Consider the following 18,610-nt stretch of genomic DNA (forward strand, 5'->3'; position numbering starts at 1 on the left):
CACGACATAAAAATAAGTTATCGCGAGAAGGCAACACAATTCGAAAATAAATTTAAATCGATAAAAAATAAATACCTCGCTTGAATACATAATTAATTTTTAAAAAATTATGATAAATAATCTTGATTTGATTTACCCGTTCCTCTGGAGGGTATACGGTATACCTCGCGAGGAACCCAGAACCGTAGGGGTCATTGTAATCGAGAAAGTCAAAGTGAACAGTGTGAATTTGGAGTGCAAAACTTGTCTTTGCACCTGACATTTAATAATTAATGGATGAATTGCAGTTACTAATGAAATCGTATTTTTTCGGGCAGTGCAATGAAGAGGATATTCCCGCGAGTGCTGAAACGCATGCGCTTGTCAGTATCATCTGCCTCAAACATGGCGACCGTGGTAACGTTGTCACGGAGAATACCTTCGTTCTCCCGGCATTTTCGTGGTGTTACGCGTTCATATAGCTCGTGGCGTGGTGACAGTGTCGTGAAACAATGGAAGAACAACGCTGGACATTTAGTGGCAGCCTCCATCGCCCTTTTTCTTGGATACAAATATACAAAACCCACCGTGGTCCACGCCTCAAAGTCCCGGAAGGTATTTACATAAACATATATTCATGTTTCTCTCACTCTCACTAATTCACTTGTACAATTAATACATGGTCACGCGCATTTATTTAGTACTGAATGTCAACTATTAATTTTAATAACAACAGTGCTGTAACTCAAAATAATGATTCAGTTATACAAATGATCGAGCCCTACTGTTTATCAGAAATGTCGTTTTGGTGTACACTCATTCTTCGATTACTGATCCAATTAACCTTGAGCGATTTGAAATTGATATGGTTTAGATCAGTCTATAAGCATATCTTTTTATAACAGATACAGTAGGCAACGTCATCGTAGATTTTAGGTTAGGTACGAATCTGCAGTGGTAAAAATTTTGATTCGTAAACACAACAATATATTTACAGAGTGTACCACGAACTCTGTCCACTTGAATATCTTGGTTATTTCAAACAATACATATTCGATTTCTATTTGATGTAGTAAGCACATCTTGAATACGTTCCATAATGGAAGTAATAGAATGAGAATAGTCAAATACCTCAGCAACGGTAAGTTTTAGGACAAATACCCTTTAGTACTTTTATACTCAGAATACACACGCCTATCTATCGAAATCAAGCATAAAGAAATTGGACATTCCATTTAAAAAAGACTAAGGTCTTCTGTATCTTCTGTACGCCTCCGCTTGCAACAATACCATTTATACCATATTATGTAGTTTCTTAACACTAAACCTACCACCACTGGTCAAATGACCGGTTCCAGATATTCTATTTCACAATTATTGAAATTATAAAGCTGCTTTCGTGGTAAATGATTACACTAATATATTTAGCAGCGCTGATATGTATTATAATATGAACCGCACAAAGTTCAAAGAAATTTAATCTTTTAATTTTGATAAGGCAACATGTCTTTCCCTTTTCTTTCTCTTCTATACACTGTGTTAAAATTTTCTTCTCATCTGTCTGAATATTTATTGCAAAAATACGTACAAATATTTCTTGTGCCTAATATTAAAATCAAAAGTACTTTGGCTGCTTTCACTATACATTATATATACAGAAAAATTTATAAGGAAAAAGTGTTCATATTGAAAGGGCTAAAATTGTGATGCCTAATTTATATTTAATGTGACATATCCTAAGATTTCATAATTAAATTCTTACTTACTTTCTGAATTTATTTTACACTTACAAATTAATAATAAAACTAGTTATGATCAAGAGCTTCCCTATAAAAACTAGATAATGTCCAAGTGTCACTATCAAAAATTTCCATTTCCAACAATTCATCAATAACAACTTAAGAACCATTAATAATTTCTCTTTCAACTTTTGTGTAATGATTTTAGTAAATATTTGCTAGAATGTACTATTGTAGAATACTAAAATATCCTATGCCCCCGTATAATGTATTCCCTGAACATGTTTTATCGTGCATCTAATGTTTTGTCATCTTCTGTTACGAATGCTATCGGTCATATACATAGAATTGTACTAATGTTTATACCTATTACATAATGTTCTACCGTTTATCGTATTTTTTATTCACTATTCTTAGGTGTTTTTATCTCCTGCTATTGATATTAACCCTTTGCACTCTGAGCTATTTTAACTCGAAAATTAAACATTTCTTCCGACTTAAAATATTTCCATTCTCTATAATTTTTTAAATTTGGTGGATATGAAATTGATATACATAATACCTCATACAATACTTAAATATTTAGTAATTGATACAAAAATATCTAATAATGTAAACAATATTTTAAATAATGGTACAGCAATTTTTAGTGGCACCTCAGAGTCACCACTCGAGTGCTAAGGGTGAAAACATTCTGTTTTGTTGAGAATATATCTGAAATTTTATTTGACACATTTAAAAAGTAAAATCCTCAAATACCTAACAATAAGATTGGTTCAGTATGGTCACAGCCGGTTTTGAAGTTAACTAACTCAAATGGGGTATGTATTCAAAGCATTAGCTTAGCTTCAAGGAATATTTACCTCGAATAGAGCCCTACAGTTAAAGGATGATTCTAAATCTTCCGCGACGCGATACTTTCTCGGATTCCAAATCACGCTTCGACCACTATCAGGTTCGCATTGTCAAAGAGTCACAAGTCAGTCAACGGCAGCATTGAACACCTCCTGTTGCGTGTTTTTGCGTGGACGCCGCGCCGATCGTCTGCAGCTCTAGTACGACACGAGTGCTGATCCTTGCGCACTTCTCGCATGATCATATATCACATGGTGACCAACGTCCGCAGCCATGCCACAAACTGTCGACCATTATCGCATTCGAGATTCGACCACATCGTTTTTCCTCTATCTTGGCTGCGACCGTTTCGCCATCACGATACAACGATCGAAGGATACGGTATCTGAAGATAACGCGGGACATGGTTCCAAGGATACAGAAAAACGACGGCACAGATCGCCTATCCATCCGTTCGAACGTTGACGGTATTTGCGCGATTCAAGTTGTCCTAAACTTGTTTGCTGGTGATGACCAGTTTGTGTCATCCGTTTCCTGAAATCAGACCAATAATCGTGCAATCGAGAACCCAATAAGGGTAAGACCAAGTCGCAATTCTATGTTATGTTTTTCCACCTAAATTATGTTTCGTAGGTTTCGAATACTATCTACTGTCGCTATCTCATAGCGTGCGCCCTGGCACGACACACGGGGACAAGGGGGGCGAAGCCCCCCGTCACGCGATGCGATACACCTGTAGTAGTGGTGGTAATCTTCCCAGCGAATAGCGAGATGCGTGCGACTCGACTGTGTGCGTCTGACCAATTAGACGGTTTTTCTGCCAATTCCTTCCGAGTATGTACCACGTTATGAAACTACGGCGATACGTATCTACATACTGCGATGCATAACTATAGGGCCACCCACATTTTTAAGATTTCTGAACTTTGTAAAAACAATTAAGGAAAACCAAGTGCATGGTATCAGGGCATGATAAATAACGAACTTCAGACTATCAGATTCCCCTATCGCGACTTTCTGCACGGGGAGAATATGTAACAGCGGTTGGCTAACAGTCTAGCAGGTACATATGTATAGTAAAGTCCCATTCTAAGTCCGAAGGAGGAGACCGTTCTATGTCACTTCGCCTACCCATTCCACTGAGGGATATACATCCCGCGCGAGGGCCAAGAAGCTCGAGCTACCTCGGTCGCCGTCACATGAATAAAATCATGGATAAAATTTTGCGATTGTATTAATAATATTGTTGTCCAGATCGTAACATAGAGGATTTTTGATTCGTACATTTTTCCCTTCCAATAAACAAAAGAAGCTGAAAATTTAAGCCTTTAAATTGCTAATCAAGAATGACAGCAATGCTGATTCTTATAATTAGTGAAAACACTATGTATTTTGTTCCTTTAGCGCTGTTATATATACTTGATTGTTTAAAGCTAGTGACACGATCACGGCAGAACTGGTATTTTCTAAATGATTTTGTAACTTTGCCTAAAGCAGAGTTTTTTCAAACTGTGGTCCGCGGACCCCTGGGGGTCCGCGAAACAATTTTGACAGTAACTTTACATTCCCCAACTTTTCGCTTTTATTCAAATGATTCATTTAATAAAAATCCTACATGAAGGTTTGGGATGGGGTCCGCAAAAAAAATGTTGTTCAAGAGGGGGGCCTCGGACTACATAAGTTTAAGAACCCCTGACCTAAAGCGTTGCTCTAGTAATGACGTAAACTTCTGTAGAAATAGATCGAGTATTCCTAGTACATAGAAGCTGTGCCAGATCGAATTGAAGAAGCACGCGTGTCGTGGACACGTTATCTTTCTGTTCTTCGGCGAACAAGTGAAACGCCAGATATCGCGGAATAGCCGTAAATAAAGTTCGCCAGTTCTGTAAAGAGAAATTCCGTGAGGCTCGCGCAGGATATAAAGTTGCAATCCGCTTGTCGGATAAACTACAGCAATCCGTTGGAGTGGACGAGACAATGTTCGCGAACAGACGCAATCTTGACTTTCTCGTAACTTTCTGTGACGTAATGTCTCATTTGGATATCGAAGAAGGCTCTAACACCCTAGCTCTCGTTGATCCAATCCGCCTCGCCGCAGCATTTATGAGCATTCCTAAATTATGGCCGTGATAACATGCACAGGTTATGCTGACTAACCAGCTGAAGGATTTAAGCACGTATTAAAAGAGGACTATGAAAATATAAGCTGTATTGTAAAATCTAAACTCTAAAGTACAGTAGTTATACTTATTTTATGCATGTTTCCGTTTTATAAGCAAGACAGTTGTTATTTATAGAAGTTTATTGTGAGCAACACAAGCAATTTGAGAAAATGTGTTGACCTATTTTGTCAATTTTTCTAATCCCAGGTTCGATATTCTTTCTTTTTTGCCATTTTGCTTTACCACGGCTGTCTCTAGTACAGGCTGGAACATGTGATGTGGCAACACCAGATACAGACAGAACATCAGTCCGATTAAGCTACTGCACATGTTCAATAGTATACATATATGTACATAGTACATAGATTGGTGTTGCCAAATTTACCATGTTCCGGCCTATACCAGAGAAGATCGTTGCTTTACGTTAACAGAACAATGACTGGTATGCATCACACATTAACTTCTGAAATGAATTGTACAATTATTTAAATAATGTTTCGAATAGTCTTTTGCTTTTTCTCTCTTGTTCATAATCGTAAGAGCAAGTCTTTAATAGCTTTAACGGATGAAATACATAATTTTTTATAAAATGGCTGACAAAAATGTGCGACGTTCGGCTGTTTGTAAACACAGGGTCCGTTCGAACCCTACATATGTATATGTATCTATCCGGAGAAGGTTAAAAATCACTTACAGAGAACATCTCGGTTACTATTAGTTATTCACCGCATATAACCTCATAACTTTTTATCCAGAGTTCAATTCTCTCGTCAACCAAAAGATTCAAACTTACCCTTCACGGTGAAGAAACTCAAGGTAACCTTTACATCTCGATAAAAAAGAAAAATAGAAAAAATAACATAATTATTACATTCTATGCTGCTCTTGAAACCATACAACTTTCGTTTCAACCATTCCTTCATGTACCGAATAGTTCACAAGTAATTTCGGGGAAACACTCAACTGAATCACCCTGTATTTAACACGTTCTCCACGGGAAGATCAAACAGATCTCCGCCAGGGTCGTAAATCGGAGCATTAGGACGAGCCGCCGATTGGTGTCGCAGCATTCAGGACCGTACACTGTATTCTGTTTTATGCTTCCGTTTCGATATCTTGCGTAGAACACATCGACACAGTACGCTGATTGTGGAATTTAATTTTTAGATCTGAAAAAAGAACAATTTTAACGTGTAAAGTAAATTTTAATTCACGTTCGTGGACATGTAACAGATTTTAGCGGATTTGCTCCCGCGGGGAAATGTCCCTTTATACGATCCTGGCTACGCATTTCAGATCCTTATCTCCCCATATATCTCCTAAACTGCTGTTTCGGAGATCGGATTTCATGTACTTTTCACGCTTCACTGCTTATCTTAAAACAACAATAGATCTGCCGGTTCCGTCCGGAACGTGCTACAGGCTTATATGTACACTTTATTTTCAAAAATCATTTTTTTTCACACGTCTTGAAAGCTATGTGTCATAGAAATATCTGAAACCAAATGTTCATTGGAAATTCGAATTATTGAAATAGGTATAGTTGTTCAAACAAAGCAGGTTGTAGCCAGATAAGGGGGTCAAAAGTGCCCCTAAACCAAATTGAATTTGCAATAGGCCATTCGATAGCTTATCCAAACAAAATATTTGTGCTTATTTTCAACACTATATGTCGACATAGGGGGTAGTAATGGGGTGACAAAGAAACTCAGGTTTTCCGGATTTTCTCTTATCCTCATCAATTGAAAACTCCGAGAAAAATCAGGCATATTTTAGTTATTAGAATGCACATCTATGAACTTTGTATAATTTTTAGCTTCGAAATCAAATCTTAAAAAATAAAATAATTTTGATATATTTTTACGCTTTTTTAGTTTAGTTTTAGTTTTTCCAGATTTTTCAAAGTGGAGGCACATAGTTAAAACAATCAAAAACCGGTAATTTTCGAGCACCCACCATTATATGTTCACAGATGTCTCACAAAGGAGATCTTTCGGTCCTATATTAATTTATTTAGCAGTTGTTCGAACAACATTTCACGTATTCAAACCAAGTATTGTGATCGTGGGATTAGAAATTTGTATTTTGAGGTGAGTCAATGGTCCTATGATAAGTTTGTTTGTGTAATTACATATCACATTCATTGAGGTACCTCTATTCATTCGTTATGGATTGTAATGAAGATGTTGCGTGGCATCTGAAATTTTCTTTATTAATAATAATGATTATTATTATTAATCTTTATTAAAAATAAATGTATTAAAAATAATAATCTATTCCTAATTTTGCTGCACTTTCTGCCTAATTGTATTATTTATATCTAATTAAGGGAACAGTTTTTCCAGAACAATGACTCGAGGAAGTATTTGATACTTATATTTGCAGCATTTAGTACGTGCAGAGTCGCCAGATCGTCACGTGCTTCAGCAAAGCAGCTGAACGCGATAAAAAATTTCAGTTTTATAGAGAAATAAAGATCCATTTTTTCATGTAGGCTTCCATATCTATTATACATACATATAATAGACCATTATCTAGTACCCCTTAAAACCTTTCTCAAACCAGTTTTGTTTATGACACTATTAACTGAAACTAGGGATGGGATCACGTACCTCGTAAACAGGTTCGAACTTCGATTTATTAAATTCGAACTCTCTATAAGTACTTCGAAAAACAGAAATAGTACTCCTAAGTATACACGAACCTATGTCAGACAGTTTCGAACCTTTTAAAAGCACTTTGGTAAACGGAAATAATACTTGCAAGTATGTACATATATTCGAATCTTGGTCGAACAGATCCGAAACTTTTCTGAATATCGTACCGCAAATTCTCTGATTTTTCTAATCATTATTTTTTTTACCTTTAAAATCAATTGTTGTCGTCTAATGCATAATTTAATTCTTAATAATACAGAAAGTGCTTAAAACCTGCTATGCAGTTCTGATTTCCAAGATTCGAGAACACTTTTGAAAGATTTGATTGCTTTCAACATCGAAGTACTTATAAGTATCTTTTCGAAACTTCGTACTCATTCCGAGGTTCGATATCAGTTTGTATAAAATGAATACCTTTCAAATATAATCATTAAAACATTTAAAACATTATTGCTTTTAAGTAGTAATCGAAACCCATGAAATGAAACTTGGTTATTGAAATTGACTCGGATTCGTGAGTACATATTGGAACTTGATCCCATTAACTGAAACTCTGAGTTCATCAAAACCTATATATTGATCTTGACGTCTTAGCGTGAAACGATAATATTAAAATCGTAAAGGTATAAGTGCATTCCGCTCTCTCCAAGTGAAACTAGACTGAACTCCATTTTGTCATTGGTTGTCTAATCATTCGAATTCCTAGATCTACACGGTTTAGTGTCCATAATGCGTCGAATAAAAAAGAATCAATTTTTTTAATCAACGTAGGGGGAAAAGGTATTTCTGTCAATAAAATTGATGATAATTTCCATTTGTCACTCATCAAATGAAATTTACGTCTAACAGTCCCCTGAAAGTCAGCTTTGTGATAGACCAAACCGTCTTGAATACATACATATATCGGAAACTGAAAACGCAAAGGCCCATCGACTAGCTTTATGTACCTATAAATCTAACTTCATTAGTTTACTATAAAAATGCTTTATGAAATACTGAAATTCACGGACCATTTCCTTTCAATCCCCTCCCATTATAGAATTTCTTTTATATTTCCCGGCTTTAAATATTTTCTTACAGGCAATTCCAATAAAATATTTAATGTAGAATTACAATATTTCTAACAAATGTTAATTTCGATTCTATAAAACTGATGGTAGCTGCATTGACCTCGAATGATTTTCTTAAAATTCGATACATTTCTTTCATTTTCTTTTTGTTTTTAATTTCACACATGGATCAAATAAATTAATAAATTATTATTGGGACGTAATACGAATACGTTCGGTTATGTTCGGTACCCCTTTTTATTTATTAATAAATTACAGAATTATAATATATTCTATCATTTGTGAATAATATAATTCCTTGGTCTTGAGTCGCTTCTTTTCAATCACCGTTACGTACAGGGTGTAAAAAAATTTCTTATTGATTTACAATACCGTTTTACAATATGCAGGTATGAGGGTGAGTGATACGAAGCATATATACAATACATACAATAAATAAAGATTTTATTAAACAAGGTGATGCACAGGATTACGTTTATCTTTCAAATAAGTTTTAACTGAATTGAATAATCATTATTGCAATTAAGTGTGGTGCTACATGTGTAACAAGTGATGCAACTTCAAGGTGAAACCACGTAGAGTAGGATAAACTGATTTTAATGTCCAGATATCCATATGAAAATACATTCCGAGAGTATTGAGTATGGTACTACATATCCGCCAATCTCGGCGCCACCGGGCTCCGCCATAACTATCTAAATCGATGCGTGATCACTAGCGATGGGATCAAGTACATCGTAAGTAATCTCAGAATACTTGCTAAAACCAGAAACGGCATTTCGAGCTGATGCTAGAAACTGGGATTCCAAACATCAACCTGGAACATCAGTCGGGAATACATCCTGTATATTGTATGGTCATTCTAAAAAAGATTCTTAAAAATCACTTGTTTTCAATGTCATTACACGAGAAGCTCCGCTTAGTACAATTTTTAATAAATGACCTGTAAAAATAGCTGATTACATAAAAAGATCAACAATCTAACTATTAGACAGCGGATCTTTATGCAAAATAAACATTATCTACCTGATTTTAAACAAACTGGAGTGAAATAGAAATTTATTTTCTTTCTTAATATGTTTAACAAATTGAAAATAATATAACAGTAGTTTTAAATTCTTCTAATCTTTTTATTTTGTTCTAAATTACAGCTACTGTAATAATACATGCATAAAATCCGCTGTCTACTAATTATATTAACAATGTTGTAAAAATAATATGGTTCTTTAGCATACTATTGATCGATATTCGTCGAAACATATTGGGCTTGATTCCATCGCTAGAAAGCACCATCGCATTACACGCAAAGGCGAATCTCCGACATCAGTGTACGGATAGTGGGCAGGTGTTTGGGGTAGTTTCTCCTGGTGGTCTGCGATCAGCCGCGTACCTTTCATTTTCAAGCGGCAGTGTAAAGTTTTCGCCATACTTTCGTCCGTACAAATAGTTATTATCCACGTTGCTGCAGAGGATTGCGATAAAAGACGAAAACAAACATTTATGTGTCCGGTGTCGAGATTTTTTTCGGAAATTAACGTGCCATTATCCAGTCGAGCCGCAACCTGTGATTTCCTTGTTTCAACCAGGGTGCGAACACGTGTAAAAGTAACAAAATGCCAGGACTCTCTCACTCTCCCGCTTCCTTTGTTCTTTAGAAAAATTTAACCTCGTTGGAAGCTTACGGAATAATAACAACTGCCGTTTTATGAACTTATATGGTATATGAATTTCAGAAGCAGACTAATATAATTATTACACACAATTACGATGAATTCAAAGCGTATACTGTTACAATACATAGTATCTGCTCACATTTTACAGCGATCTCTTATTTGGAAACCCATCATTCTGTTAATCAACAATGAGCCAAAATTGTCTGCAATTGATGACCTAATTCAATAAGTCATTTAGGTGACAAACGTGGACATTGTATACAGACTGTCAGCAGACAATATCTGTAACTTTGTACAGGATAATGCCTCCACATATAATGCCTCCATAGAACAGGGGCGTCTACCTGTGGCGCATTTGCCAAACGTGGTGCATTGCATCGTTGCGCCTACTTATTCTTTCAAAGCAGGCGCCATAACTGAATTCATCTTCACATTTTCAACACCTAAATGCTCCCAGTTCAATTCATACAGCCTACAACAATGAACGTAAGAACGTAGAAAAAGTGCTCGAGTTGTATAGCGCCTCTGAACTCGTATGCGAAAAAAATTGACGCTTGGTATGTAAAAGGTTGGCCACCCGTGCCATAGAACAACAATAGCATAGTAGATTGTGTTGGCCATGCTTGGAACCACCACTGCTGTCCTACCAATTGAATATCAGAGAGAACCGTGTCCAAATAGCAAAATCCCCTTGAGGCATCGTCCGCGGAACGATCGAAGGGTACCATGTGCTTAAAAATCTTGAAAGACCCGGGACCCGATCTGGCCGAGATACGATCGTCTCTCGCGGCGGCTATCGATTTAGCTAGAAGAGGACAAGGCAAGAGGACCTGTAGAAAATCGTTCCCGCGGGAGAGAGCTCGTCGCGTGCTTCTTCATTGAATACTATAACAACCGCGGCGAAGGGAGGCGGAGAGGTCAAGAGGGGCGAGAAGGGGCCAAAGCACGGTTGTTTACGGGTGCGGATGAAACGGGGGCCTTAATCACCACGGCGCGGCGGAGATATCCTCTTCAGAAAAGAAAGAAGAGGACACTCGGAACCGATAGAACGGAGGGGAAAAAAAGGAAGGAAGTCGGATGCCTTGCACTTAGCATAATGTTCACCGCTCCTGTCATTACACTGGACCGCTAACATGCCAACCTAACACCCCTCTACAGGGTCCCCGGTAGACACGCGAGGATGTGCCAACAGACGTTAGTTAACCCGGCATCACGCAGCTACCAGGGCACCAACCGACTTGCTCGGAATATTGATCGGGCGAGCGTGATCCTGCTTAAATTAACACTGCCTTCTTTGCCCTGCTAGGACTGTCATGATCATCATCGACCGGGCGGTCGAGGAAGACACATTATCCGGGGAAATGTCGTAAGCGCGGCTGAAAAATTAGGGTAATCACAGTGATAGGTGTGTTTATACTCCACATTCGATATTACGTCGGGCGGGCCAATTGGTTTCACGGAAAATGTTGTTCATTTTGTAATTTTCTTCTTCGATTGTTTGTTCCCTCCCCTCTCGAATGATTCTTGGGATTTGATGTGAGAGAGGTCAAGAAGTAGCAAGAAGTTTCTCAAGACGGGCAATTCCTCTGACATCACTTCGTCAATAATTCGACTAGAACCGAAAATGCGTGTGGAATGATCCAATCGGACGTCTCACAGCCGCATTCTTGTCGCATTTCTGCCAGGGGACTCCTTATGAGGCACGCATGATATTTTTAGAAACGTTTGCAAATAACAGTGTGCTCTGGTTAGTTCGCGTAGGAGCCTGCAAATAATGAGGTCTACATACCACAGAGGATTAGATAGTTACTGGCTATTATTGGTCATTGATTTGACATCGTCAAACCTAGCTTCAAGACTGCAATCCAGATGAGAAGTTTAGAGCGACTATTAGCGCGAGTGATGATTTATCTTGTGACTTGGCTTGTCAGTAACGCCATTATCATAAATCAGGACTATATTTCATGATAGCTTTTAGTACTAACAGAGGGCATCGTCATAGTTTCTGTATTTCATATCGCCACGTCTAGAAATATTAAAAGCATTCCTTTATTGGTTGATATTCATTCTTAGAAAGTGGAAGTAGCCCGTGAAAGTAGGGATGAATACCCTATTTTGTTGAATGTCTCAAAAATTGATGAACTTAACAAAAATGATACACGAAATTGTACAGTAGAGCGTCAATTGTCCAAACGTCGATTATTCGAACTTTCAATTATCCGAACCAGTGTTTTGTCACCGCTATCTCCATCACTTCTTCGAACTAGTAAGGCGGTAGCGATTGATGCAGCGGTATCGATTACTATATCAAACGGTATACATACATACTACATACATACGTATATCTACACATATGTATGTACATGTAGTATTGTATACATTAGGGTAGACCTTAGCTACATCTGCTGAAATTTTTGTGCAAGATTTTTTCACGCCGCCTCTTAAAATTGTTACATTGGGTAAGAAAATAATTCTTGCAAAAGACGAAGCTAATCTGAGAAGAGGAAGACGTGGCACATTCACGTTAAACTTGCGATAAAAATGAAATTTTATATGATGGAAAGACATTTGATTATGACTAAACGTTCTTCTGGTGCAAAAATATTTATGATAATAGTGCCACAATGTAGTCTGTTAAATTCCGTTTTTAATTATGTACATTTAAGATCTTAACTGTATGTGCATACAATAGAAAATTTGCTGATTCAGTATCTAATAGTTCCTTGACCGAGTCAAATGGTCAGCTAATCGAGAATTAGAAGTTTATATCATCATTTAAAAACCATTAATATCAATTGTCTTGAATAAGTAAATAACCTTATAAAATTGATTGTACCACTTGGTAAGCCCCTCGATACCAAACAATTACATACAGGGTGTATGGGAATTATAAATACTATATCGCAATTATCATAGCGAGATCCTACCTTCTTGATTTGGTGGAAACTGATGTAAGAAAGGTGGCGCAAAATTAACTTGGACCTTGAATTTTAAGGTCAAAAGGTGACTATTTTTTAAAGTACAAAAGGAACCGTCGATTGAAACTTAATAGTTCTTTTAAACAATTGTGGTAAAGTTTTTTCATTATCAAACTGATTTTATTTATAATTCGTTGAAGATCACGTGAAGGTCACATCATATCGCAGATCGTTGGATTTGTATTTTCGTGAGCTACAAGACTGTTGTGTAATGAGACTATACATATATGTATATGTAGTCTCATTAAAAAAAAAACTTCGATGATCTTGAAATCTCGAAAACGAGACCTTGAGAAAATTGTTTTGCCTATCATCACACTTGCCCCTGGCGAACCGAATACTCTTTTCCTCTGACCTTTTTCCTATCATAAAAAATGAGCGAGATACTCAAGATGGCCAAGTTAGGTGAAATACCCGGCAGACAAATTTAAGAATTTTATTGGTCACGCACGCAGTTAAAGAACGAAATAAAAACCGAAGAAGAATTTCATTTATCTGACCACGTTACCGAAGACCTAATTTCCAAAACGTGCTGCCACGGTGGTCCTCCAGTTCACCCGGTAGCGATCGGCACAAAGGCACCGGCACCTTCGGTGCTCTTTCGACTCTCTAACGAGAAGATTAGACCTAACGGCGTTTGGTATCCCATAAATCGCCGGCGCCGCGCATTAACCACGGAAAGAAACGGAACGATTTATGGGTGTGCCGTCGCGTAAATTCATTCTCGCGGAAATATCTTTCCCTCGCGAGAGAGCCGGCCGCCTCTGTCACTGACGTATTTCTGAATGAAGAATCGTGAGATCGTGTCCCTGGATACGCCGGGGCGAAGGTTATTTCGTAAGATCCTTCAGTTGTACCGACTTCGTCCCATAGCTGACCTTGACCAGGCTTTAACACGCCTCGAAGAAACTAAAGACGCCTACGGACGCAGAATGCTCCCTTGCGTTTCATTTTTTCATCGCGGAAAACGGGAAACCAGTGATCATAATTGTTATAACTATAGACTGCGGAAGTTTATGCATATTTATACAGGAAATAGTTAAAGGAATGGGACCTGGAATGAAATTTGTTGCGTCATTAGAGGATTCGAAAAATACCTTTTTTGCATAATGTATATGCTTCGCACATTTATTTTTAAAAACCTATATGTACAATAATGAATTGCATACATTATTTGTCGTTCCTATACATACGTCATGAAAGAATTAGAAAAAAATTAATGCTACTTTGGAAAAGGATGTAGGATTTTCTATTATGCTGCATGAGGTGTAACAATAAGGTCCTTGAAGGTCAACAAAGGTCATGTATGACAAACAGGGCAAAATAAACTTACATTTAGAGGAGGTGTTTAAAGTGTTTGCCATTCGTATCAATGCAATGCTGCAATCTTCTTATCATGGATTGAGTAGTATTTCCTGTCACTTCGGCACTTACGGCAAATAACGGAGTTATTGTAGGTGGCAATAATTAGTGCGTCACCCTGTATAATTAATTATCATTTAGATTCAAATGAATTAAATTTTGTAAGAGAAGTTTATGCGCAATTGACCTTTGTATGGTCTGGTTAGGCCCCATTTCTCAGCTTCGTTTAGATGTATGTAGTTTAGATAAAGTGTTAATGAAAAGAGAGCAGCCTCGTCCATTGCGTTTCTTCGCGAATCTTTGACCTGCTGGATGTTGATTAATCTTGCTCGACAACAGGAAGGAACGATTACGGGTGCAAACCATTGTAAAAACGATTTATCACGGAAAAAGAAGTTGATTTATGGCCAGACAGACTTTCACGAAAGTCGCCGTATCAGATGACGGTGGCACATATGGAAATGCGTCGAACAATAAAACTACCGGCGATCCTTAAGGTGGTTTTGCAGACCTATAATACGTTCTACGCTATACGTCATGCTGCTCTAATGATTTCTGCCGTCCTTAAGTGGGCGGTTTGTGGTCAATCGGCAAGAATCATTGGTGCCGCATACACACGCCACGCGGATTAAGGTGAAGCGGCTTTGCAACTGCATTGATACGGATAACAATCATCGTATGATGTAATAACATTGTCGATCCGAATGACAATACAGTATTTGAGGTCTCGTCTTGATTGGCTATCTCCGCGATGTATCGCGCAAAGAAGTAAACGCTTCATTTTTGTTATCTCTAATGAACGCTCTTAGCTTTTTCTGGACTTACACGTGTAATTCGTTCCAAATGCGATGAGCCGCTTACGTTGGCTCACTGCAGGCAGCTAAACATATTTGCATCCCCATAAAATACGTTACGATAATTGCGATGCAATTCATGTTCGCTTAATTTTTTGTTTAGGAAAAACCATACAGGAATTGAATAAGAAATTCGTTCCCGTACTACTGGTTTAAAACAGGAAATTCAACTCTTTCATTACGAAGAATGTACACGTGTATTTATACAGTATCTCCAAGCTAAGTGTATTATAATTAAGTGGTATAAAAAGTCGAACCTTTTGGGGAAAACGATTTCCTTTAATCTATTCACCTTCGCTCTGCGTACGCACCCAATAAATTCCAAAGTTCTATTAGGAATACCATCTGTGTGACATATTTCACACATGATTAAAAAATGGAAATTATTAAATTTATTCTTTTTATTTATAGAGAATTTTCATATATTCAATTAAATTGTTTAATCTTCTCATACTTACCGTCACGAAAATCAAAATTTCACAAATACTTAGGCAGTCAAAGTTTTTTCTTTACATTTGTAATTATACTCTAATACAGGGTTAACATTATAATACATGTACGCAGAGTGAAGGTTAAGGGTTAAGGGTATAACCGGATGAGATGATCGAAAGTGCCCTCAAATTAAATTGATTTTTCGTCACACCATTGGTTAGGGTCTCCAAAGCAAAACCCCTGTGGTAAGTTTCAAGTCGACACCACAACCACAAGGGTATGCACAGGGTGAACATGGTTTCATGTTCAATTCCATGTTTCAAATTCGAAATTCATTAACATTCTATTTAGATAGAATATTAGCTATTAGTAGCACACACAATAGTGAATTTTTGATTGCAAAATCGATTTTTAAAGGTTTTATATTGAAACTTTCAGTTGACCACGTTTATATGATTATTTTAGTTGTGTCTCATTGTGATTATTAATGTGTATCCTTTCAAATTTTTTAAACGAACCTGACGCATTTATGCGCATTTCAAACCGGTGTACCCTCGCTTTTTCTCCTACCCACTTCTGCTTTAGGGCGTGGCGTAACGAGCGACGCTCCGCCCTCCCCCATATTAATATGTAAACCACTTGCACTACTATTATATTTATTTAGCGACATTAAAGGAACACATTCCGGAAGGAACTTTTGGGACAACCTAATATTTATTTTGTGATTATAGTGTGTGATTAGAAACTCATCTCTCTCTCTCTCTCTCTCTCTCTCTCTCTCTCTCTCTTCAGAATTTCATAGGACACAAGAAAATTTATATATATTGTATGCCTATGTTTTCTCTAAAGGCTGTACTATATCGTCTGCGACAAAATAGAATTTTATTTCGGTCTAAAGAAAATGAATAACATACATATTTATTAGACTGTTCAGAATCTTCGTCATGGGTCTGAGTGGATATTGTAAAAGGGTTAAAGATGTTTCAATCTGCACGAAGTAGGGGGGGGGAGCAAGATTTCAGTCGACTGCAATGGCGCCGGAAGTCCTACCTTAACTCGTCGGCATCCGGCGTATCGCATTATTACAGCATTCACGGTGAACGAAACGAGACGAAATGTGAAGAAAAGAATCTGCAGGAATTGTGTACACGCGCGTCGACCAGGATAACTCATAATCAGTTCTCCTGAAACACGACTCGACCCAGCGAGCGCAAGTCGCGCGCGTTCCAACAATTTCGCGTCCCGGGAATGAACGATTCAATCTGCACCGGCGAGATCGCAAATTCATGTCGTTACATGACCGTTGCGCGCATATCTCTCAGGGCTTAACTGCGGCTTACGTCGCGAAATACGCGGGAGACGCATATCGCTTCGGTGTAGGTGAACGGTTAGGTAGGAGGAAAGTAATCGGCCACAAAGTGGGCGTACTGGCTCCCACGAGAGAGACCAACAAAAGGGCCTCGCCCTTCTAGAAATTCGACAATCTTTCATAGTCGTGTTCTTATAGTATATTGGTAGCTCGACCTCCACGGGTGGCACGCTGAATTGGTGCGACGACAAAAGTTCGTAATCCTGATACGACAGTTCTTGTCTACTATGTGTTATGATTAACTTACCGCAGTGTTGTGCTAATTTAAATATATTGTGATCGAATTACGTAATTTAATTACATTGCATTTTATATACACAGTATTTGAATTACATTGTAATTGCATTACATAATTCGAATCTTTCAATTAATTTAAAGGGTGTCTCATAATGACCTGATATTTTAAATTGCGCGCCATTTTTTTGTGGCGAACATAGAGTACTGATCTTCGACAATTGGCATCAGGAAGTGTTGAGGTTTAGTCATGGAGAATTACACGATCGAGCAACGCATAGAAATTGTGAAAATTCACTACAAAAATGGTGAAAATTTTGCAGAGACTGTTCGAAAAGTCCCGCACCTCTTTTGATCATCATAACGCACCATCTCGCAACACTGCGGTGCATTTAATCACAAAATTCGACAGTTTTGTTTATTTACGTAGCCACCAAGTTGAAAATGCGTTTCATCGCTGAAGATGATTTTCTTCGAAAAATCACCATCAATTGGTTCATGTTCCAATATTCAATTGGCGAATGTACGATGCTGCGCATGGTCGGCTGGCTGCAGTTCTTGTGGAATTGGATCTTGTAAGCATGCAAATGCAGATCTTTCGTCAAAATTCGCTGCTCAGAGTGTCTTGAAATGTTCAATTGCTGAGCACGATGGCGAATCGAGGTGGAAGGACTTTCGGCAACACTCTCACTCACTGCGGCTATGTTTTCATTCGACCGACCGGTACGAGGACGGCCACTGCTTTTCGCGGTCAGAATTGAACCACTGTCCTCAAATTTTGTGATTAAATGCATCACAGTGTTGCGAGATGGTGCGTTATGATAACCAAAAGATCTGCGGACTTTTCGAACCGTCTCTGCAAAATTTTCACCATTTTTGTAGTGAATTTTCACAATTTCTATGCGTTGCTCGATCGTTTAATTCTCCATGACTAAACCTCAATACTTCTTGATGCCAGTTGTCAAAGATTAGTACTCTATGTTCGCTTAAAAAAACATGGCGCGCAATTTCTTTGGATAATATCTCGTTAACTATTAGGTTGACATATGATGGTCAACACTTTTATACTCAGAATTTGATACTCTATCGATTTATGGTATAAAAATAGGACATTCCATTTAAAAAAAGAAAATTTACCTTCACCTTATCTTGGAGTGTCCACCGGTAAAAATAAAAACCCCACGGCATAATATCCCCCTCGGTACTGAACAACTTTCATCTGAAATATTTTTGCGTATAATCAACT

At 37.7% G+C, this 18,610-nt stretch overlaps 1 protein-coding gene across 2 annotated transcripts in view; it reads left to right on the plus strand.

The window, feature by feature from the left end:
• The first annotated feature begins 319 nt into the window (after positions 1-319).
• LOC143208005 (calcium uptake protein 3, mitochondrial-like) overlaps positions 320-18,610 on the plus strand; it is a 34,944-nt gene continuing 16,653 nt past the window's right edge. Inside the window, exon 1 of one of the 2 annotated variants that reach the window (XM_076422000.1) lies at positions 320-594. In XM_076422000.1, coding sequence (XP_076278115.1) covers positions 322-594 — 273 coding nt within the window. In that variant the 5' untranslated portion in view covers positions 320-321. The remainder of the gene's footprint in view (positions 595-18,610) is intronic. The other variant, XM_076422001.1, reaches the window with a different exon arrangement.

The sequence above is a fragment of the Lasioglossum baleicum genome, chromosome 4 (assembly GCF_051020765.1).
Source record: "Lasioglossum baleicum chromosome 4, iyLasBale1, whole genome shotgun sequence".
Lineage (NCBI taxonomy): Eukaryota > Metazoa > Arthropoda > Insecta > Hymenoptera > Halictidae > Lasioglossum > Lasioglossum baleicum.